The 23,075-nt window shown below is 43.1% G+C and overlaps 1 protein-coding gene across 9 annotated transcripts in view; it reads right to left on the bottom strand.

The window, feature by feature from the left end:
• Nucleotides 1-23,075, bottom strand: part of Dab1 (DAB adaptor protein 1) — a 1,119,830-nt gene that overhangs the window by 119,243 nt on the left and 977,512 nt on the right. For all 9 annotated transcript variants that reach the window (XM_075945176.1, XM_075945172.1, XM_075945177.1 and 6 more), the window contains 2 exons: nucleotides 9,737-9,876; nucleotides 5,261-5,359 (listed from right to left, as the gene is read on the bottom strand). In XM_075945176.1, the coding sequence (XP_075801291.1) occupies nucleotides 5,261-5,359; nucleotides 9,737-9,876 (239 nt within the window). The remainder of the gene's footprint in view (nucleotides 1-5,260; nucleotides 5,360-9,736; nucleotides 9,877-23,075) is intronic.

The raw sequence follows: 23,075 nt of genomic DNA, 5'->3' as shown, positions 1-23,075 counted from the left end.
GTTTCTTTTCTCAGCTTAAAAAAGAAAGTGCAGTCAAATGTGGGCAAAAATACTCAGAGGAAAAAAATAACCTAACAACTGTGATTTGTCATTCTAAATGACAAAGTCTAGCTTTCCATTTCCTCAACATGAAGATCTTAGCATGCACTGCACTGCCAGTCCCTTGCAGCCCAGGGTAGAGGTTCAGCACAGGTTGCGCAGTCTCCCAGGGAAGGTTTCGAGCAGAAAACAACAATGGTTCTTACTTTCAGGGAAAGCAGAACCTTAAAATTCAACTTAAAATTAACAGACACGACTTGGCTCTATATTTCTTGCCTTATCTGACTCCTTCACAATATTCTATCACCGGGTGGAGTCTTATTGCCCCCAATGATGGCGAAATCGCTCATTCTGTTTCACTATTGAGGAGTTCAGGCTGCCAAGAAAGGTTCCTTCTTAACGATATACTAAAATTGCCTTTTAGAAACTTCCAGCCAGGAGCCCGATTTTCATTCTTAAGGTCACGCAGGACAAGTTGACTGCTTCGGTTGGACAGCTTTTTGGAGTTCTATCATTTGCACATCAGATTTAAACAAATGCAACCCTGGGCTGCCGAGCAGGGTTGACAATTAAGGGGACACTTTGTCCTCGTAGAGGACCTGGGTTCTAGTCCCAGCACCCACACAGTGGTTTCCAACCATCGGGAACTGCAGTTTCAGGAGATCTGCTGTCTGACCTTTGTAGGTATGTGGTGCCCAGACATACATGCAGGCAAAACACACAAAAATAAATCAGTAAATATAATAATAATAACAACAATAATAAACAATGATAAACCTGCAATTCTTTTACCATTTTCCAGGACTTACGTTATGGTGTATTAATATGGGAAATCTACCGAAGCTGGATGCACCAGAAGCCCAGTGGTAACCACACAGAACTGCCGCAGGGTAAGCTGGAGAGCAAACATATAGCTCTGTCTCCTTTTCTGATTTTCTACCAATGATAGGACATTTTTCCCCCCACCAAGTCAATTGCTTTGGGGCTCATAAAATTATTTTACTGCTTTCTTATACAAAGAATAAAAACAAATACTGCTTCACAGTTTGGTGCTAGAGGAGATATATAAAAGCTAAGACTGTAAACCACCCCTCTTCCTTGGTAAACATCTAAGGTATCAGACAGCTACCTGGGTAGCATCTATTTGATGGAGCGACATGGCATAGGGGAGGAGTAGCAGCAAAGCTCCAAATATGGTCCCCAACCAAGGAAAAAATACCAGATACCCCAAGCTCCTGCTTCTGCCTCTGTCTCTTTGAACACCCTGGTTGTTATGGTAGCAGACAGAGCTGGAAATTGGAAGGAATTAGAGATGACATCATACTATTGGGACATCTAAACCACTGCATAGGTATCTCTGATGCTTCCCTGATTATTTGGCTCCCCTAGAGTGCCAAAGGATAGAAGTGTTCTTGAAGTTTGTGCATACCTGAAGTTCTCCACTTCTGGGCTACAGGATCCCAAAGGCCAAGTGTGTGCTGAGAAGACTTGGTCAGCATAGTTCCCAGTCCGCCAGTCCCTTCCCTGGTACCTGGTCCTGACCACCAGGATAGACACTGATTTGCCAATATCTTTTCAATTGTTTTTAATGTGAGATTCCAGAATGAGCACAGATATCCAAAAGGATAATCTTTCTGAGAAAAACATAAACTCTCAAATTCTGAAGCCACAGTTTGAGGAAGGCAGTAAAGGCTCACACTGGGCTCTTAGTCCCGCTGAATTCCCGTCTGTTTTCTACTGACTCCTGTGGCGTCACCTAAACTCCCTTCCACAAAGGCGTCAGCAGACAGCCCCATCTTTTCCAATAATATAGAGGTTAATTGTATTGATTTTCTATTCAGGGCCACCTGAGGTTAAATCTATACTCTGCCTCCTGAACACTACCTTGTAAATACTTTCAAGTTTTCCATAAATCATGCTGTTTTGAGATAGTCAAAAGCCTTTCTGGCTGGGGAAGCACTGCCCTTAGCAGGGCTAGCAATTCTTAGAAACAGGAAAGACCAGCATGGACTATGCTGTTGACTGTCGGACAAACTGACCAATCCAGTGTTGTGGGATATTCGATCACACCGTGACACTCCAAGACTGATAATAAAGTTAACCTTGAACTAGGAGGCGGAGTCAACCACAAGCTGACTGCAATTAGCCATAGAGATTTTGGAGGACCCAATACATGATGGAGAGAACACAGGAAGGAACAGGGTGGGGCTCAGAGAGAGTCCCAGGGTTTTCAAGCTAAAATGTGTAAAATGTGTGGAGAGGGTCAGCTGATCCTTCCTCCATTGCTTTCTTGATCTATCAGGTTTTCAGCCCAATATTTGACTCCTGAACTTTCATTGGTAATAGAACAGTTTAGATGAACACTTCAATCCAGGGCCAGGCATTCTCTCCAGTTCTTATTCCACTGAAGAAAATGGGCGCTGCTTTGACCACTCCAGAGCCACCAAGCTACGGCTTAGAGCCAGAGGGAATGAATCATAATAGGCAGCTCCAAACTGTCCCCTTGCCCTACACTGCATTTTCTGAGAGGATTCCTGTCAAGACCATGGTCTGAGGCCGAAGAGACCTGTCCACTGCTACCTTCTGGTGTTTGTCTGCCCTCGTGTCTTTCCCATGTGGGCCCCGTGTGGTGTGCCCTGCTTCCTTTCTATGACTTGTTAATGTAGTCAAGTTTTCTTTGTTTGCTTTTTCTGGAGCCTCTCTTGACCGTAAAGACATATCTCGCTAACTATTTCAAAAAACAAAAAAAAACAGAAACAAACAAGCAAGCAGGCAAAATTAGGACAGCCAATAAGCCTAAAAGGTGACAGGCACCCCAGCCAAGCAAACATTTGCCAAAATACAGGAGCTCATAGGAGGCGGTGGAGGGGAGGAGGCAGAAATCTTAAATAAATAAATTAATTAAAAAAGAAAAAGAAAAAAAAAGAAAAAAAACAAAATACAGGAGCTCTAATGGGTCCCAGCCACCCCTCGTTTTCTGAAGGTTGTGCCCAGTGTTCTGTCCTTGACATCTTCAGTGGTAAAACAGGGACGATGACGTTACCCAGTACTTGGATAGTTAGGATGGTTCTATAACCTGGAACTTACAGAAAGTTGAAGATGCCTGGGACAGGATACACACCGGATGAAGTACTGCTTGGGTTTGGCTATGGTTTGCACCCTTGTGTTCTCCAAGGTTCAGGTGTCAAGGGTTAGTGTTTAGGATGGCAGTGTCAGAAACAGTGCGAATCTTTACGGGGTAGAGACTCCTAAGTAGTCCTTTCTTCGACTGTGGCTATGCCCTCAGAAGGAGCTGTGGGATGCCAGTGTCCTGTTGCCTCCCTGTTTCTGGGTGTGATCTCTGGCTCTTCTGTATCCTCACACTGCCAGGACACTCTACGCTAGAGGGCCTTCCTCACAGCCAAGCTAATGCCATAGGTCTGACTTTAAGCTTCAATACTGTCGCTAAATAAGCCTCTCTTCTGTATAAAGTTAGCTTGTCTCCATTGCTTTACTACAGTATCTGAAAAGAGCAGTTAGAATTACTGTATGTTCATCACAATGAAACTGAATAAAGCACATAAAATGTAGGAGGCACTGGATAAGTGCATGCTTTTATTATTAGTTATTTTTATTGCATTAAAATATATATTACAAAATTTACACGAACTCTTTTAACGTATATGGTCCAGTGCCATTAAGTACATTCATTTTTTTTAAAGTTTTATATTTATTTACGTGCACGCACGTGCAATGCACATATATTCTTATGTGTGCAGTGCTTATGGAGGCCAGAAGAGGGTGCCAGATCCCTGTGAGATGAAGTGACAGGCACCCCCTTAGCACATGGGTGCTGGGACCTGAACTCTGGTCCCTGCAAGAGCAGTATGTACTCTTGTCTGCTGAGCCATCCCGATACCTCATTCACGTTTTTTCTCCCCCAAAATCACTATTACCTGCTCTCTAGATCACTTCCAAACCAAGCCCCATGCTCTTACAAAATACTTCCCATCTTCATTCTCCCTAAGCCTGGCAGTTATCAGCACCTCGAGGACTCCAGGATTTTGAATATTCTAGATTCCTCACACACGTGGAATCACTCAGCACTTTTTTCATCTTGTGTCTAGCTTATTCCATTCAGCGTGTTTTCTTCAAGGCCCACCCAGAGTGCGGCACTTGCAGACTCTCCTGGCACGTGTAGGCTCCCGAGCATCCCACTCGAGACGCAACCACATTTTGTTTATACATTGGCTAACTGGGCCACTCCCAGCCTCTGGTGACTGTGACTACGTTTACAACCAAGATCCCTTCTACTTCTCTTTATTTAGAAGTAACTTCACTACAGTATTTTTCTTTAAGAAAACACATTTTAACGCCTAAATTATCATCTTTCCAGCCTTGCATTGCTAGTCGGAACAAGCAAGAGACAATAATAACACAACATGATCGAGGTCAAATCATATGGCCAGTTGGATTATTGCTTATAAATTGCCTGGTGCGTTATCTTTGTAAAGTTCAAAGGAGGTGATGCATATGGAGATGCTTCCTGAGCTGTGAAACACTGAATGAATAAAACGAGAATAAAAATAAAACCATTCTGGCTTTCTCAGGCATGAGGTCACAGAAAGCTTATCTGTTGTTCCTCAACCTCAATGACCAAGACGAACAGTGGTGTGTGAGCTCCAGGGATGAGCCTGAGAGTCTGGGGCAGTTGTGAGTTGGATGATAACACAAAGCCCTTTCTTGGGTGGGTTCAATAAACTTGCTAGTCTTCACTGTTTCTGGTTAGAGAATGACGGTTTTTTTCCTATCTCTTCTTACTTTCCTATTTTTTTCTTTTTAGATTAAGAACTCTATTTATTCATTCATTAACAGCAACCACAAGCTGGGCCAAGTCACACTGGAGAGTGTGAGGTTTTGACCAAGTTCCAAACCAACATGTGCCTCCCTCACGTGTGTGGTACTGACGACACCAATGCATACACAAATTTAACGCAAACTGCCACGTGACCACTGCTCTTCGGAGCTATCAATCTCCCCTTAGATGGCCAGGACAGCATCACACTTAGACCAGAGGGAACATGGTGCACTAACGCTGTGGACGATCATAGGTGATCAGGTTTGTCAGTGGCTTTATGTGTGTTTATGCTTGTTTGATATTCCTGCCCAGACAGACGGGGCTTGGAGCGGCTCATCTGTCAATGGACTCAATGTCATATCGCCGTGTGACTCTTTCACTTACCCCCGTCTTCTCATCAAAGATTTTGATGCCTCCAAAGGAGATGGTTAAAAAGATTTTCTGTTTGTGTTCTCCTTTGGAACGAGCGCCAGCAACAACACCCTGTGGAAAGGAAGAACATGGTTTTTACTTTAGTGTTTCCATTTGAAAATTCCCTCGGGTCCAGAAGCATGTCAGAGAGCATCAGCTGGAACCACCAATCACACAAGCCCTTCCTTGGCCCTTATATGGGTCTCTCCATCTTATTCTCACATCTGCTTTATGTTTTGGAGTAATAGTGGTCTTGGCTGGTTTATCATGGAGTAAGATGTACCTAGCAATCCAATAGGGAATGTCTACTTTGTGCTGCAATACATGGCTCAGAGTTAGGATAGACTACTTGAAATGGAAACAATATGAAACTCATAGTAACAGCTGTGTTGGGATTTTATATTGAATATGGATTTAATATTTTACATGAAGTAAGTTACTCAGCAAAGTCTCAAAAATTATGTTTTTATACTTCAGGAAATAATCTTTTTATGAATAAATTCTAGACATTGGAATGAAGCAAAGGTAGGCTAGACCCCACCTTATCCCCTTCATTCCCCCCACCTTTCTTGGCAAAACATGAATATAATAATTTATGCATGACATTTATAATTGTTACTCAGAAACATTTATATTCTCCATTATCCTTCCCTTGTCATTCTTGTACTTTGGGGTAAAACACATACTAAGTACAATCATTATCCCCTCCTGCCCAGATAGTTTATAAACTGAAGCTACATACATGAATCCACAAGAAGGTAAACATCATAGAAGGTAGAGACGTTACTTTGTTCTCTGTCTAGCCCTAGTACTTAGGACATCTTCCTGTCCCTACTGGTGGGGCAGCAGGTGCTCATCAGATGCCCATTAAATGAGTCTGTACTACCCACACCAGGGTTCATGTGACTCAAGTAATGAGTAAACCCATTTACTTTTTAAAGTTAGACTTTTTAAATTAGTTTTTAAAGTCATTTCACAGATTTCCACATGGGCTGCTAGTCATCTATTGCTAAGAGTCTCAAAGTCTCCATTCCTGCATCATTGTTTAAGATTAGGCTCAGCTCCCAGCAATAGTGGCACTTGGCTTCAGGCATAGACAAATCTAAAATAATATTGACTTCACAGCTCTAGGAGGTTACAGTGCTTTGAGCTGTTCTCAGCATACTACACTCCCAGAATTCACTTGGGGAATAACTGAGGGTGGAGAAGACCTTTCAGTATAGCCAGAGGTACAAGGAGGAGCCTTGCTTATGAAATTGTGTGATTATCTTTACTTTGGCTATTGGAAATCTTCTCCAACTTACAATACTTGATTATACTCCTATTCTGGACAAAGGACTTCACAATAGCTCTATTTCCCCAAATATAAGTTCTGTTTCTCATACACTTATGGTTCTGTTCTTGGCTTTCCAGGCTCTACCTTTGGGACTCATGGCCCCATAGTTTCAATCATTACTCTTCTACCCAAGGATTCTGAAAGTTAACTTCTTTAAAAGCCAAAGGCGTATGGCTACCAGGGAGTACCTCAGAGGTAGAAGAATGAAATCAAGCTGAAAAAAAAAAGACAGGTTACCCCCCCAAACAGAATATAATACAAGCGAGTGCTAAACTATTACATGCTAACCACGAGGCTTCTGGAGGTCTAGTTCTGAGTTTTAGGACAGAGTGTGGAAGAAATGCTTTAACTTCTCTGAACCTACATTTTATAGTTACAAAACAGAGGACCCAATCTCTAGCTATGTATGGAAAGGGGCCTCGCTGACTCTAAGCTGAAATGCAGCGATGGTCTGGCAGTTAATAGATGGTGGCCCCTCATATTCACACACTGCCCAGAACCTCTGCAATGCAGGAGGAAATTCTCTAACGGGTGATGCACCAGCTTCAGTCTAACAAAGGCAATCTTTTCTTTCTTTTCTCCCAGTTCTCAAACGGTCTAATAGGTGCAAGTGGGCCTTTTTTCAAGGCTAAAAGGAATTTTGTACTTCTCTGTCTCTTCCCTGGGCAGGTGGCCAAATGCAGAATCGATCCTTTATGTTTCTGTGCTTCTTACAGAAAAACCACTGGGAGCTGAAATGTCAACATTCTTCTCAGCAAGTTGCAAATAATGAAACACAATCGTCTGGAAACGAAGGACCTCTCAGTGTTCGGTACATTTAGCAGGAGTGTGTTATAGCAGGACAAACTCCCTGGGCCTTGGGACCTCATGATTATAAGGGATGACAGATGGAATGTTTCACTACAGGTAACATACACACATACACAGAGATATACACACACACACACACGCACGCATGCACGCACACACACACTGGCACCCATAGCTAGATCTGTTCCTGCTAGCATGGCCTAGTGTTAATCCCAAGGATAAACTCCCAGGAGTAGAGCAAACTGCTGCTTTACACCCACTTAAACCCCAAGTGCTCCTATAAGGTAGCTGGCCAATAATGCTCTCAGTAACTGGTACCTGATGAATAGCTTCTCTGGATGCAGGAGGAAGGGGATGTAGAACTCCTCTCTCCTCCACAGATAGGATGCTCTGGGTGACAGCCAGGACTGTGCACATGGAGGATTAAGGAGTGGCATTGTCCAGAGCAGATTTGCTAGGCTTCAGTTACAGCAGTAAGAATCCAGCTCTGGGCCGTTACGTCATAGTTCTGTTGGGATGGTGGGAGTGGCTCTGTGAGAGAACGGGACACTTGAAGCTCAGCCTCTCTGGGCTGCATCTGTGTCCTAGCAGACAGGCTGCATTCTGATTTCATACAGGTATGAGCAGAGTCTGAACTCGACTGGGGTTGGGGGGTCAATAGTGGCGAGAACAGAGACTTCCCCTACAAACGTCATAGCCTATGTTGTTCTAGGGTCTGCCTGGGGCCCTGGTTCCCAGTCACATCCTCCAGGCCACCATTCCTCAGTCACAAAGCAGACCGTGGGAATCTTCTTGCCTGACTGCCTCCCTATTCATCATTCGGGTTGGAATTTAGAAGAGAGAGAGGGCTCATTATTGAGCTACCCTGAAATCTCATAACATGGCTTCATTATCTGAAAAAAAAAATCACTAACCTCTTCCAAGGTGAAAGTGTGAAATCCTGATTTCATTGTTTTTAATACACTTTCCTAATATACCTTAACTACACATTGATTTTAAAAAGTTTGTTTATATAACATCTTAAATAGCAAAAACAAGGATATAGACCATAGAAAATTAAGTAGGTTTTAAAAATACTGTTATTTGAAGCCAAGCCACTGGGAATCAACATCTGCCAGGCATGCCAAAGGACCAAGAAGCACTGTACAACACGGATGAAAAATGACAGTTGTGACTTATTAAGCATAAAAGAAAACGTGATGCAGATAGCAACAAACAAATTTCTGTCATTTAAACACTTTTGGGCACTCTGGTAGAATGTGGGCACGTTTCGCCTTTTCTTAGACTTAAAAATATTCCACTGACCTAACAGTGTCTTACAGACTATTTGAAGATGTATAAAAAAGCTTAACTATATATATTACTAGATGAGATAAAACAAAACCAGGTTATGAAACTATATAAACTATAATCTATTTTCATTATATGTGTTTGGTGATATAATTGAAACAATTGAAGGCCAAACACACAAAGTGTCAACTCTCATTATTATGGGGGGATTTTGGATGACTTGAGTTTTAGTCCTTATATTTTCCAGTATTTTCAGAGTACTTTATAATTAGAAGTTATATTGAGAAAAATGAATTTTGCATGTCTTAGATGCATAAAACAGGATTCTTGTTAGATCCGATGCTTTTCTCATATCTTATACCACATTTTAAAAAGTTGAACAAGTAAATATGGAGTCAACATCCGGGGAACAAGTTCTTTTTCAGATGTTTTTAAGGTGGTTGGAAAGAAATAATATACTGCTTATTGGGTTTGTTTAAGTTTTTTCTAACTTATTCCTCTGGTTTTCCGAGCAAAGCTGTCTTTGTAGCCTCTAGCTGCGTATCCCATCAGCCAGGACGCCTTTCCTTTGTTATGAAATATCTGGGGGTGATTTTCAGCAATTAGAAGAATAAATAAAATCAGCTTTGCATCTCCACAATCTGTTGCTAGAAGACAAGCTAGGGAAACATTAAAAAAATAAAGTAGCAAAAATTCAAGATATGTGAGGAACTATAGAATTTTTTGATAATTCTGTGGCTTTATTTTTACAGGGGTTTTACAAGGATATTTACCTAGAAGAAACTATGACCCACTTAAGCAGCATGAACAAAGTCTGACTAAATACCTCCATAAAATCGGGCCCGGTCAATATTTCTAAGCCACTGAGGTTTCTTCCTAGAGAGGAAATATGGTGATTCACCCCGGAGCCAATCCCTCAAGCAATGAGGCTGTCTGACACAGTCCTGCTGATTGGTTCTTCCCCTCCCTCGTGTAAAACCAGAGCTAATCATAATGAAATGCTGGCACGGCACCTTGAGCTTCATCATGGAATCTTGACATAACTTGTCTCCCCGGGCTGCGGAAACTTCATCAATCCCAATCAGCTTGGCTTTGTACCGGACCCCTTCACCTTTAAACCTCTTTATCAAAGTGGCTTCGCTGCGATCCTGACCTGAAAACAAAGAAAAACAGATTCAGGAACAAGGATGCTGGAGCTCTGCTGGCTTTAGAAACTTACCGTTCTGAGATCTACTTCCTGGTTCCACCTACATGCTAGGAAAGTCAAATAGTAATAATAATAATAATAATATCATCTTTGGATGCAAACTCTGGTTCCACCCACTTAAATAATTCTCTGAGCCTCAGCCTCTTGGACCTAAAAGGAAACCTTAATAATAATCACCCCAGTGGAGCAATAAATAAGATCAGATAATATGGGTAACACATCTAATAAGCTTCTGATGCAGGATAGGTATTGAACCATTAGCAATCACCAACTAAGAGTTTACGTCCAAAAGTCCTGCTGGAATAGCATCAGCACCGAGTTTCCCGTATTTAAAACTCAGAGCGATGCTTTGGCCAGGGCCCAAGATCCTCCTTACACCCGATCACAGGAACTGCCTTCTTGTAAAAGTCCAGTATAATTTCTCTGCATCAAGTAATGACATTGAACAATAATAAGAATGGGTTTATGATATTGCTTCTAGTAAGTCAGATATTCAGGGAAAATCGGCTGCCACAGAATTTGGCAATGAGAGCCTGTACCTTGCAAAAGGCTCTCTAATTATTAACATATTTTGCTTTATACGTCAACCAAGAGTTCAAGCATGCCCGCATAAAGAAAGTGATGTACAGGTGTTTATTATAAACTTTATATCCACTCTTCAAAAGCCAAACCATTGTCATATTGCAAAGGAAGACAGACATAAAATCTGGTAGCTTGTTCACAGAGTCATAAATTGGAAACCAGCATAACAATTTATACACTTGCCACACTTTGACTAGTCAGGGTCTGGACTCTGGACCTACAGTTCCAGGGACTCAGGTTCTCCCAGGCCTCTAATGCTGATTTCAGGCTCGAATTCCTGGTTATTCTCTCTCATGACATCCCTCATCACCACCCAACTTAAGCTGAGGACTTTAGGGATAAAGAAAACCATTTCCCTTCATCCATAGCACGAGACTGACAACATTCTGGAGAAGCCAGCCATAGCTAACCACGGTGTAGTACTCTTCTTGTTATGAACCCTACCCTTCAACCCTTGCGTTCACTCATCCACCCATTGCTGGTCATCGCCTCTGTGACAAATACCATTACTTGTGGGCAACAAATGAAGAAACAATCTATGCCCCTAGAAACTCAACTTATTTGTGTGTGTGTGTGTGTGTGTGTGTGTGTGTGATTGCAAATAAGAAGGTACAGTGTATTATGGCAGGCGTGTAAAAAGGTTGCCACAGCGCATCAACTAAGCTTCATTTGCCATCTACGGAAGGACGGTTAAGTAGCCGCCACCTCGCAGAGTGCCAATAGCAATTTAAAGGAGACGGTACAAGGGACGCATGTGTTCATCTTGAGAGTAATCTTTCTGTAAACAGTAGTTGCCCCTCCGTGATCAGACTTGGCAATACCGTGTCTGCACGCAGGGATGGTGACAGGGACAAATCTGAACCCGTGGTTTCCCACTCCAAACAGTCATCGTATCACAGAATTCTAGGACTCCTATTTATTTCTATCAATGGCTTTGAGAAAACAGTCCTGTAAGGCAATGATGGAAAGACACACAGTCAGGAATGTAAAACCATAGACATATGAAAAAATATAAATATAAAAATATATAAAAGGCATATAAAAATTAGGCAATAGAATTCAATGGAGAGAGATCATAGAGGCTGGAGTAGAGACTATCTGTCACTGCATCCCTTTTTGGACATGTATGTAAGCAAGTTGGCCTATGAGATGCATGCTTACTCCCCAGTTTGTTATGCTAAGTCTGATGACGGCAGACTATGTCTTGGTCTAAGACTTCTTGGGAAGATTGTTACTCCATCTCATATCATAATCAACACATGAAACTGTTCTAGACAGCCAGTTAGCACTCCTTTCACTACTCAGACTGTCTCAAAGTGCAACTGTCACAGTGACAGCAGGAAGTACTGACTAGAAGCACATGACACACCCCACCTGACTACCCCTGAATAAGGCAGGCATCCTTACCAGACCCACATTGGAAAGGAAGATCTGAGAGACCATGGAACCCACCCATACCCACTTAGAAGGACCTGTACGCATTTGCCCCATATCAAAGCCTGGATTTGGGTTGGCACACACTCTGCTTCAAGCTTGTTCTTTTGAACAACTATGATTTATTGCTTTTTCACCTATCCAACTTCTCTTTGAATCCCCAATTTTACCTTGCACTAGAACTCACCTGGCCCAAATCCATCGTTCCTAAATATAAACACACTAGCACAGAAAAACACTCCGTTGGGACCCAGAGTGAGGCTGAATATGGAATAAACAGTTTCCAGAAAACTAGTCATGTCCAAAACTCGCCCTTGGTCAGATACAAAGAGCCTGAAGAAACATGTGTCAGGGCACAGCCTGCTGCTGAGGAGAGAGTTAGATGAGGAGGCAGAGCCAGGGCAGGTGGAAAGGGCAGGGATTAATAAGAAAATATTAGGCCATTTAGAGGAAAGTAGGGAGCCCAATTTAGATCAGGACCCAGGGCCAAGCTAATTTGTATGAAGGGCACTTATGCAGTAGAAAATCCAGTTTCTCATTAAATGCTCCGCCATTAAAAGGGTAATTTTTCATAAGCACATCTTGAACAAGGTCTCAGTTATATTAGTTAAAAAATAAATAACAGATATCAGAGTCGTAAGTGTGTGATCTCACTAGAGTACGTGCAAAGGGTGTAGCGGGGGTGGGGGTCATCTCTGCATCTTATTCCAGCCCATTCTAACAGCAAGGAGTAAAGCAACAGTTCACAACAGGCAGAGCAGAGGTGACTTGTTAAGCAAAGTCCAAGAATGCTCACCACCTATTACCCAGTGTGTACTGTGTCCATTCCTTCGCCATGAGTTTCACATCATGCAATCTCTCCTTTAATATTTTGCCTGCTCTTTTGAGTGAGGCTATGTAATGAGTAGTATATCAGAGAAGACCACAGCAATATTCAAAGTCAACAGCAGCATCTCCTATTTCAAACACCAGCTGTGTTGGCAGCATTCACATGCTACAAAACCCATCCATGCAAAGGACACATACAAACCAGTGGTGTTATGTTCTCAGAACTGACACTCATCGTTTCTAATTTTAGAACAGATTTTACTTCAAAAAGATGGCCCACACTTGTTGCTATTGTTGGCGGTTGTAGTAGTGGGAATGCTAAATGTCTCTCCGAGGGTCTTAGGGTGGCACAGTTGGTTCTCAGCTGGTGGCACTACTTGTGAAGGCTGTAGGATCTTTAGGAAGTGGCACCTACCTGGAGGAACTGGGTCACCAGGGGGCTGGCTTTGAGGCTTGGCAGCCTTGTGCCATTTTGTGCTCACCCTCTGCTTCCTGAGGTGGATGCAGATGGGACAGCCAGGCTCAGCCTCCTGTCGCCATGCCTTTTCTATATGCTGCTGTGTCTTCCCTGCTTTGATGGACCACATACCCCTGCATCTGTGAGCCAAGACAAACCCTTTCTCACTGATCTTTGTCAGAGATCTGTCGGGCTTTTTTTTTTCCTTTTAATCTCAGAAACAAGAAAGTAATGGATGCAGAGCAATTGGTACTGAGAAATTGCTGTGATAGACCTGACTTTGTGGTTCTTAGGCCATTGGAACTATATGATGGTGAGGGAGTATAAGGATGAGTTTGGTATTTGGGACTAGAAAAGCCCTTCTCTGTGTAAGGGCCTTTTGGGAATAAGCTTGGAAAACAAATATGTTAAGAGAAAAGTGAACAGTAAAGATCCCACTCCTGAGCACTCGGAGGAAAACCAGGACTACCAGAAATTGGGGTCATTCCTGTGGTCTTTGGGCCAAGAACCTGGCTTTGATCTGACTGTGTTCTAGGATGTTCATGAGTGCCTACTGTGTATTCATGGATGTTTCGAGAAACAGCAGGTAGACACCTTGTGCTGTATGCTAGGGGACAAGGTTTTGACAACTCCATTGACAAAAATCAACAGACTTTCCAGCCGCTCTGTCATTCCACATTAAAGAGAACTGCCACACAGACAAGGAAGTCATGAGATCAGAAAGGGCTCCCGTGGAGAGTGTACACCAGGGTCCCTCACAGGGGCCCAGCAGACAGAGCTGATTGGGTGAAAGTAACATTCAAAAATGAGAAAAGGAACTCTTCACAATGGGGAAGAAAACCTAAAATGTCTTGTGATTCTCAAACTGGGGTCCTCAAATAAGACTTTTCCATTTGGGATTTTTTTAAGTTTATGATAACTTTTTAAACATTTAGCCAAACATGAAGAGAGGGAAAAAAAACCTGTATACTAGTAATACTATTTTTAAAATGGATTCCTTGAGGTGCTTAGTCTTACCTCAGCTTGATATGCCATGCTTTGTAGATACCCACGGGAGGCCTGCCCCTTTCTGAACAGAAACAGGAGGAGTGGATGACAGGAAATACAGGGGAGGTGGAGGAGAGGGAATGAGAAAAGAGGAAGAAGGGGAAACTGCTGTCAGGATGTAAAATAAATTAAATTAAGAAATGAATCCCTGTAAGTTTGAAATATAACTTGGGTTCATCTGACTCGGCATGCATGCCTGGAAGATAGAGAGTGTGCGTGGGAGGCAGGCCGGGAAGCTCACAGGAACAGGGCCACCTGAGGTGTGAATTCTTCTTCTCTCATGGACCTGTCTTGGTTTCATTAACAAGAGTAATTAACAGCACCACAAGTAGGAGAAGCTCTGGGAGGGACCCGAAGCCAGATTCTCCAAGTAATCTGACAACCGAAATTTCAGTATCTCATTGATTTGAATTCTGAAGGAGGAAGATACTGGGTTTACATAGGATTACGTTGTTGCCTGGAAACATGCCAGAGAGAAAGAGACCCGGGTTCATCATGTTCTCCGTCACTACACCTTCAGATAAGTGATTACATAGCATCCCTTCACCTTTGCAGGGTTTCCGTTTTGCTGCGTCTGATGGACATTTCTGAGAGAGGACGGTCTCCCAAGCATCTCTGAGTGGAGATAATGGACAATGATATTTATGATCAATATCTAGGGTCTTACCGAAGAGCTTGAACTACAAGATAAGCATTGTATACTTCACTTACAATCACAGCAGACCAATGTGGTTGAACTTTAGACACAGAAAAAGAAACTCAGAGAGTCTACGATGCCTATGCCGATATATCTATTATCAGGAAATAAACTCAGTTCTTCATAAATCCATAGAACTCGACCACCCCATCCCCCCACCCCGCTCAGGGTATTTTATACATTTCCACAGGGAAAATAGCTTGAAAATCTAACTCAAAAACTGGACTACTTTTGCACAAATGATATAATGCACTCTTGGCAATCACTCATTTACTTTATTGCTTCCTTTATCTTAAACCTTTAATATAAATCCCCACATAAATAGATGTCTCATAGTGCTCCTGTGCCCCAATGTATCATCTGGGTACCCAGGGGAGTATTTGCATCTCACAGTTTCCTTGCAGATAGTTCTGCCTGAAAAATAGCAACTTGAGAGGTCCCCAGGGAGTCAGAGCAAACTGACAACGCTAACAAGATGTGTGTATTTCCAGAACTCATGTGGGGAGCCCAGAGGCTATTGTCTTTCATCCTCTGGTGGGTAGGATGGGCTGCATGGACATTTTTGGAGAGCACCTGGAGGCCGTGGCAGTGGTTGTGCCTCCATGTTTTTAGGTTTCAGGGAATATCATATATCTAGAAATGAGCTCAAGCTGGACTATTGGAGGATTTCTGGTGGTTAAATAAAAGCCAGCGTTCTTCAGAAGCTGGTTCCCATCTGCCAAAAGGACCCATTTCCCTTACATCTGGCAGAAGGGACATAACTACCCGTGGTTGCATATCAAAGCCCATGAAGACCTTCAGGCTCCTTCAATCCCTACTCATAAAAGCATGTGTCATACACTCTAAAGTCTACACTAGCATCACAACCCTTCTCACTTTCTCAGGCTTCCTTCCTCCTAGATAACCATTCTTTCTCTTTATATTGGCAAGGGAATACCCACCTCTGCTAGTCCCTTTATTACCCCCCCCCCCATTCTCTCGGCTCTGAATAATCCCAGGTGACTTTGCATGTATCCTCTCTCTGATTTATAATGAAAACTTTCCCTTAAACATATCTTGGAGCAGTCATGTCAGCAGTTTCTTTACTGTGCCCCTCACATGCACATGTCACCCCTAAGCCAGGGCCCACATTGCCCCAAACAGATCATTCCCAACATAGCCACCTCCTCATACACTGTGTGCCTTCTAAGGCCATTGCTGTTTTCCTACTTGCCATCAGCTGTCTTTTCTTTTACAACCTCATTTTTGCATCTTACATGCCAACCAAGTACTTCCAAGTCCTCCGTCCTCACCATGTCTTTGCCTTGGCATGACTTGTCTCCCTAACACACAATGCAGCCTCAGATCAAGTCTTGTAATGAGGGAGGGAGGTTCCTTCTCCCTTCTTACCACTGCCTGTTCCCTAACTAAAGCTAACCTCCCTAACAGTTGACACCACCTACAAGTGGCTCCCAAACTGCATCCTGGATTAATTCATCACTCCAGTTAGAACCGTATCACCCTTTATTTTCCAAATGATTGGAGCCTTCACACAGATCAAGTCATTAAGATATAAACTCTAACAGTCTACCCCTGGCTCTTAGAGGATCATGTGTTGAAGGTTGGTCCCCAGTTGATGGTGCTTTTGAGAGGTGGTTAGACCGTTAGGAGACAGCCTACAGTAGAAGCGAGTTGTTTCATTTAAAAAAGCTCTTGAAGAAATGATTAGTTCTCAGATACCTGAAGTAAAGAGGTTTCTAAAGCCAGACAAGGATGGATCACTTCACCATAAACCCAAAGCAACAGGGTAGAACAATGAACTGAACCATCTAAAACCGTAAGCCAAAACACTGTGTTCTTCGATTTTGTGCCCAAGAGTCTTTGGGCTCAGAAGACATTCCCATTTCTTCATCCTTTATTCCCATGTTATGCCCATGCCCTGAGTCCTCTGTTCCAGAGAGTTATCCCACGGTCCCCTTTAAGATGAAGCAAGAGCATAGTCTTCAGAGTTCCTATGTGTTCTTTGCAGTGGATTAATCTCATTTGCACTAATCTGCTTAGTAGCTCTCCTCTCCTCTCATTTGTCCATGAACTCCATCAAGGCAGAGGCTCATCTGGATCAGCTAACCACAAAATTCCCATGCCTAGCACTTTCCTAACCGACTTGGACACCTTTTTAACTTTATCAGTTCCCAGCATCTGTCTTGGCACTGATGTCATTTCCCTTTATTCTGTTTTCTTTTCTCTGCTTGATTTCATGAAAACAAGGGTTGATCCAGCTGTGCCCAGTGTGGCTACATAGTGGTACAGCATAGCCCCACAGGGCCTCAGGTCTGTTGAAAGCTGAATGGGTTAATCTGTGCTTGTATTCTAAAGCAGTGTGTTCCAGTGTGTTCCAGGAGTCAGGAACACTGAAGAAAAGTCTCCGAGGAGTCTGTAAAAACCACTTCCATGTATAGCCTACTTCACTCAACCATGTGATTCACTTAGTCTCCAATGAATAAAAGTAAATGTCACACCCATAATTGTTTTAATGGCGGTTTTACTTTCTGCCATTAGGTGGGAATGAGTGTACCTCATCATAACCTGCTCACCTCCTAGACTGGAGGTGACTCTTTTCTGAATTTAAATCAGGCTGATTTTGCAGGCACCGAGCCAATTCCCCATTATTGAACAGTGCTCACAGATGCCCTCGGAAGTTCCTTGTTCTGGAGCAGAAGGCACTGCCAATACTGAGGTCTGAGACTGGGGGTCAACCTGTAGACACTTCCACACAAACAGACCCCTCCAGGAGCTAGGTTCCCGGGAGGCAGGTAATCAGTGTTTTTTAAGACACCAGAAGATTGCCTACAGTGGCCTCCTACTCCAGGCTGATTGCTAAAGACTGTTAATGGCCAAACAAAAGACATTTCATGCCCAAGATTGTTATTCCCTTATCTCCTGGATTGCCACCAATTATAATGAGTGGCCACATGAGCCTACACGAGAGCCCGAGTCCTCTTTTTCCTAATGTGATCAGTGCAGCTGTGAGCATCTCTTCGTTTCTTTTCTTAGTTACAGTACTTCCCGGTCTAAAGGAGGTCAACCAGCACACTCCAGATGTTTAACCCTTAGAGAGGGTGCTTTACAGTTGAGAATGCGTCAATGGCACAGCACAGCTGCTATGGTTTAAGCAGCAGAAATTCGTTTCTCATGGGTCAGGGGCTGGGAAACCCCAATGATGTGGGGGATTGGTGCCTATCTAGGCTCGCAGATGGTCACTATCACACTTTGTGTTCCTAAGACCTACTCATGCCGCATAGACGGCAGGGTGTGTAGGTGGAAGAGAGGAAAGAAGGGTAAGTACCAGCACGTTCTGGGTCTCCCTTTTCTTAAACGGGCACCCATTCTATCCTGGGGATCCTGTCTTTACTTCACCTACCTACCTACCTACCTACCTACCTACCTACCTACCTACCTAATATGTCACCTCTAAATACCATGTCATTGGGAATGCCAGATCTGCCTTATGAATAACAAGAGAACACACAAATTCAGTCATAGAGAGTGGCTAGAATCAGGGAGAAGTATATAGGTAGATGATAATAAACATGTGTGTTCTGTTTCCTAAACTGTCTTTGCCATCAGAGGAAGGATTATTACTCAGGAAGTGAACTCAAGCACAGGGAAGCAAGGCCAATGTGTAATACCATTCTACCTGTGTTAGTGAATGGCACGCTGGTGACCTGCTGTAGGAAGAAGGCATTGCCTTTAATCTGTAGTATAATGCCTGCTGTGTGCATTTGGGATCATTAGTTAACTAACTCCTCATCATCCGATTCTTCATCTGAAAGGGGTGTGGTTATCTTCATTTCTCTCTAGGACTGTGAGAAAAACCACAGATTTGTCATATTGTGATGTTCTTAGTACTCGCTTGACACATGGTGACCCTTCCATAAATATTTACAGCCTTTCTCCTTCTCTATCCTTCTTCAGTAATCTAGTTCACAGCAAGCACCAGTAAACAAAAGTTCCCATAGCAAATCTGCACTGTCTGGTGATTAGTGGTCCCAGTTGCCTTGAAATTTTCTGGCTCATAGGAATAAGGGTACAATTAGGGACAGAATGTTCCAGCCTGAAGGCAACAGGAAAATCACCTTCTGAATTATTAGCATTGAGCAATGCTCCCTCCTGTTGTACTGCTCTCTGACTCCCAGGCAATCCATCTAGATGATCAGAACATTTGAAAGGGTTGTTTGCTCCTAGCTTGTCCAGAATCAGGCTCTCCATTCCTCAGAAGAGTTGTGCTGTCTGGTTTCCAAATTACACAGCAGACTTTTGGGGGGATTTCAGGGCACACAGAGATACCTCATTCTATTTAGATTTCTTTATTGCAGTTTTCCAGGTGTTGATTTGCAATGGACAAATAACTCTGTAAGCTAGCTGTGCAGGAGAGCGGGCTGATTTCATGTAATGAACAGCTGTGTAGCAGGCGGAATAAGAGGCAACACACATGGAGGATATTAAAATAGAGTTGTATGAGCCTGGTTGCTGTCATCACTGCTACAAGGTAAACCAATTATAAAGCTAAAATAATATTCAACTATGATTCATGCACATACTTTCTAAAATATGTCCTGGCCTGGCGCTTCTGAAAACCTGGAGCCATGTGATGTGACACTTTCTGTGTGTCACTAAGTTTGCAGGCCTTACTCTTATATTTGGAGCCCCCAAAGGCACTTAAAAGCTAACCATTGCCTTTAGTGGCACACATCGGGGACAGTTCTTTCTGAGACTCCTCCTTACATTCCCCGAGAAAACCTTACAACTCTTGGAGCATTGGAGATGGCTCACCTGAATGTGATCTCCAAAACCCACATAAAGGTGAAAGAAAAGTTATCCTCTGACCACGATAGGCATGCTGTGTGGCACAGCCACACGCAGATTACCACCATACACACCACACATAGGCACACACAATAATAAAACATAATAAAATTGAAAAAAATTATTGCTATTTTTTCTTAATTCCAGGTCTTTTAAAATTTAATTTTATAAGCCTGTTATATAAAGAACATGGTGGTATTGAGAAACTCTAAGAAGTAATAGATAATTCTCTTTGGCCATATTCTTTTATTCTAATTAATCCTTAATACAACTGTCTGGAGCCGTATGTAGATTTTTGTGAGGAAAAGGACTAAGGTTCCAGGTCTAGAAGCATTTCTTTAAATACCTTTTCCATATTTCTCTGAAGAAAGCTGAAGAGATCCTCATGCTAGGTCAGTGTAAGCGTCTGGTGAGAAGCCAGACTGGCAATGCCTGTTCCACCATCAGGTAGACCAGAAGGCCCTTGAGGGCAGCCATGCTCTCCTCAATAGTATCCAGCATACGCTGGGAGCTTATGAATATTTGTTTGAAAAAAGGATTTACTAAGGGAAGCTGCTTTAGCTTACTTCCCCAGAGTTTCCAAATACCATCCCCACTTGACACTTATGCATAACAGTTTATAATCTTGCAAATCCAAGTTTAGGTTTTAGTCACAAGTGTCTGAAATCTCAAAATGTGTCAATCGGATTTACTGGAACTGTAGCTCAGGCATTTTGTCAGGTAACAAGGTGGCAGGAAAAACACAAAAATGGTCATTCACTTCCTCGGGTATGAAGAAAAAGAATGAGATAAAAAGTGGGGGGGGGGAGGACCTTTTGTTGAGCACAGTCATGATCCTTGATTGCACAGTTCCTCTGACATCATTGCATGAAAGCTGGGGCACAGAATATGTCCTGTAATGTGGACAATGATACATAAAAGTGCTTGCTATTACACACACACACACACACACACACACACACACACACACACACACACACCACTGGGTTTGTATCTTTTCCCTGGTAACCACAAGACAAAGAGGATAAAAATTAGTGTGGCTTGCCATTAAGTATAGGTATGCAACACTAGCTCTAAATGCTGCCCTAATGTCAGGCTCATGCTGGGCCCGAAGCAACATCTAAGCTCTCCACCATCAGACTTTATTCCTCTCAACAACCTAACAAGATATGTATTTAATCCCTTTCTACAGAAGAGGAAATCGAGACTCCAAGAGTGAAAGACTGAAGACCACAGAGCCAGATGGAAAAACAGAGCGTGAGTATGATGCTGAGCAACACACACACACACACACACAGAGATACACACACACACTGATATACACATATACACACAGACAGTACATACAGATGCAAAAAATACACACACATACACACACATGCATACACACATATACATACAGACACACAGAAGTACACATAAACACATACACACACAAAGATACACGGAGGGCTGGAGAGATGGCTCAGAGGTTAAGAGCACTGGCTGCTCTTCCAGAGGTCCTGAGTTCAATTCCCAGCAACCATATGGTGGCTCACAACCATCTATGATGAAATCTGGTGCCCTCTTCTGGTTTGCAGGCATACATGCAGGCAGAATGCTGTATACATAATAAATAAATCTTTAAAAACAATTTGAATAAAAAAAAGTTTAAAAAAACAAAGATACACGGATACACAAATATATAGACACAGACACACGCACAGATACATACAGATACAAAGAAACACACACATATACTCACACACATGCACACACACAGATCAATAGATACACAGAAGTACACATACACACACACGTACACACACGTACACAAACGTGCACACACTCAACAGGAAAATCATCTCTATGGTGGGAAGAGATGAGGCAGGCTACAGAATGGAAAGAATACAATCTAGGAGGAACTCGACTCTCAGATAGCCTGGCCATTCGGCAACTCTTTGGCGAGGAGAATCCCTTCCTCTCTGCAAACGAGGTGAAAATCCATCCTAGAAGACTCTCTGTAAGAAACACATGCACCTCCATGTATAGAGAGCTAGCACAGCAGCTGGTCACTCTTTGTTCCCAGTATTTTCACTTCCTCTGTCAGGAACTGCAAGAACCTGGACACCCAGGCTAAGCTCCTGGCCTGAGCACGACTCACCTGGGGCAATGATCTTTCTGGAAGGATCTGTTAAGCTCCTCTCAGGGAACTGCCTCGGACCATAAAGAGTCACCTCCACCCAAGCACATGCACCCCTGCTGGTTTGACACCTAACCCCCTGTAGCTGCCGATGGCTGATGAGGTGAGGCAAACAGAAAGGCCTAGAATTCAAGTCAAAAAGCGTAGCATCTTTGTAGGACAACTCAGGGCTCCTCTGGTGGAATGGTTGGATCTGCATCTTACTTCCGCTGAACATGTGCACCCTTGCGACCCTATCAGTGTTTATCATCGGGACCCTAGGGCCCTCCCTGACAAACTTCCTCCAGCAAACTTCCAAGAGCACAGTCAAAGGCAGGACAAAAAAAAAATCAATGCATTTGAGGGAATTTTCAGAGATAGAGAAGGGCTTGAGGAGAAACCAGCCAGAAAGCTTCCACAACAATTTGGGAGGAGGGCTTGGAGGTAGTATGGAGGTGGGGCTGGGGTACTCAGATTCTGCAAGCTGACGCTGATATCTACAAAGTCCAAAAAAGCTCTGAGCCAATACTTCGCCACCAAATGTGGATCGGAGGCACCTTTCTGAGCACTCTGAGTAGCCAGAGTGTAAGAGCTAGAACACTAGCATCAGCCCAAGGTAACCCCACTGCCACAGGCAGCAGGCAGGCATTGGAGCTACACCTTACCAGCAGTGGGCCCCCACCAGCAGTGGGCCCCCACCGGCAGTGGGCATGCAGTGGTGGTACACTCTACAGTTCACACCTCATCTCCTTTTGGCAAGTGTAAGTGATCATAGATAGACACAAACAGCCACCAACCAAGCCTGGGGGTGGAACACAGGGGAAGACTGTTTTCAAAGAGCAAAGCAAACAAACAAACACAGACAAAAAAAAAGACCCAAATAACAAAACCCAAACCCAAAGCAAACATACACTCACCAAAAGCCAGATATTTCCTTTTAACTTCTGCAATTTCCATTCCTTAAAGTAAATGCTCCTTAATAAGTTTCTAATTATAAAATAAAATGTGTAGGACTTAAAATGTGAAAAAATGCAAGAGAGGATAAAAAGGGGTGACACCCCTAATGTCATTTGACGATATTTAAGACTGCAACT

Source organism: Microtus pennsylvanicus, chromosome 13, assembly GCF_037038515.1.
Source record: "Microtus pennsylvanicus isolate mMicPen1 chromosome 13, mMicPen1.hap1, whole genome shotgun sequence".
NCBI lineage: Eukaryota > Metazoa > Chordata > Mammalia > Rodentia > Cricetidae > Microtus > Microtus pennsylvanicus.
This window is presented reverse-complemented; position numbering and strand designations above follow the sequence as displayed.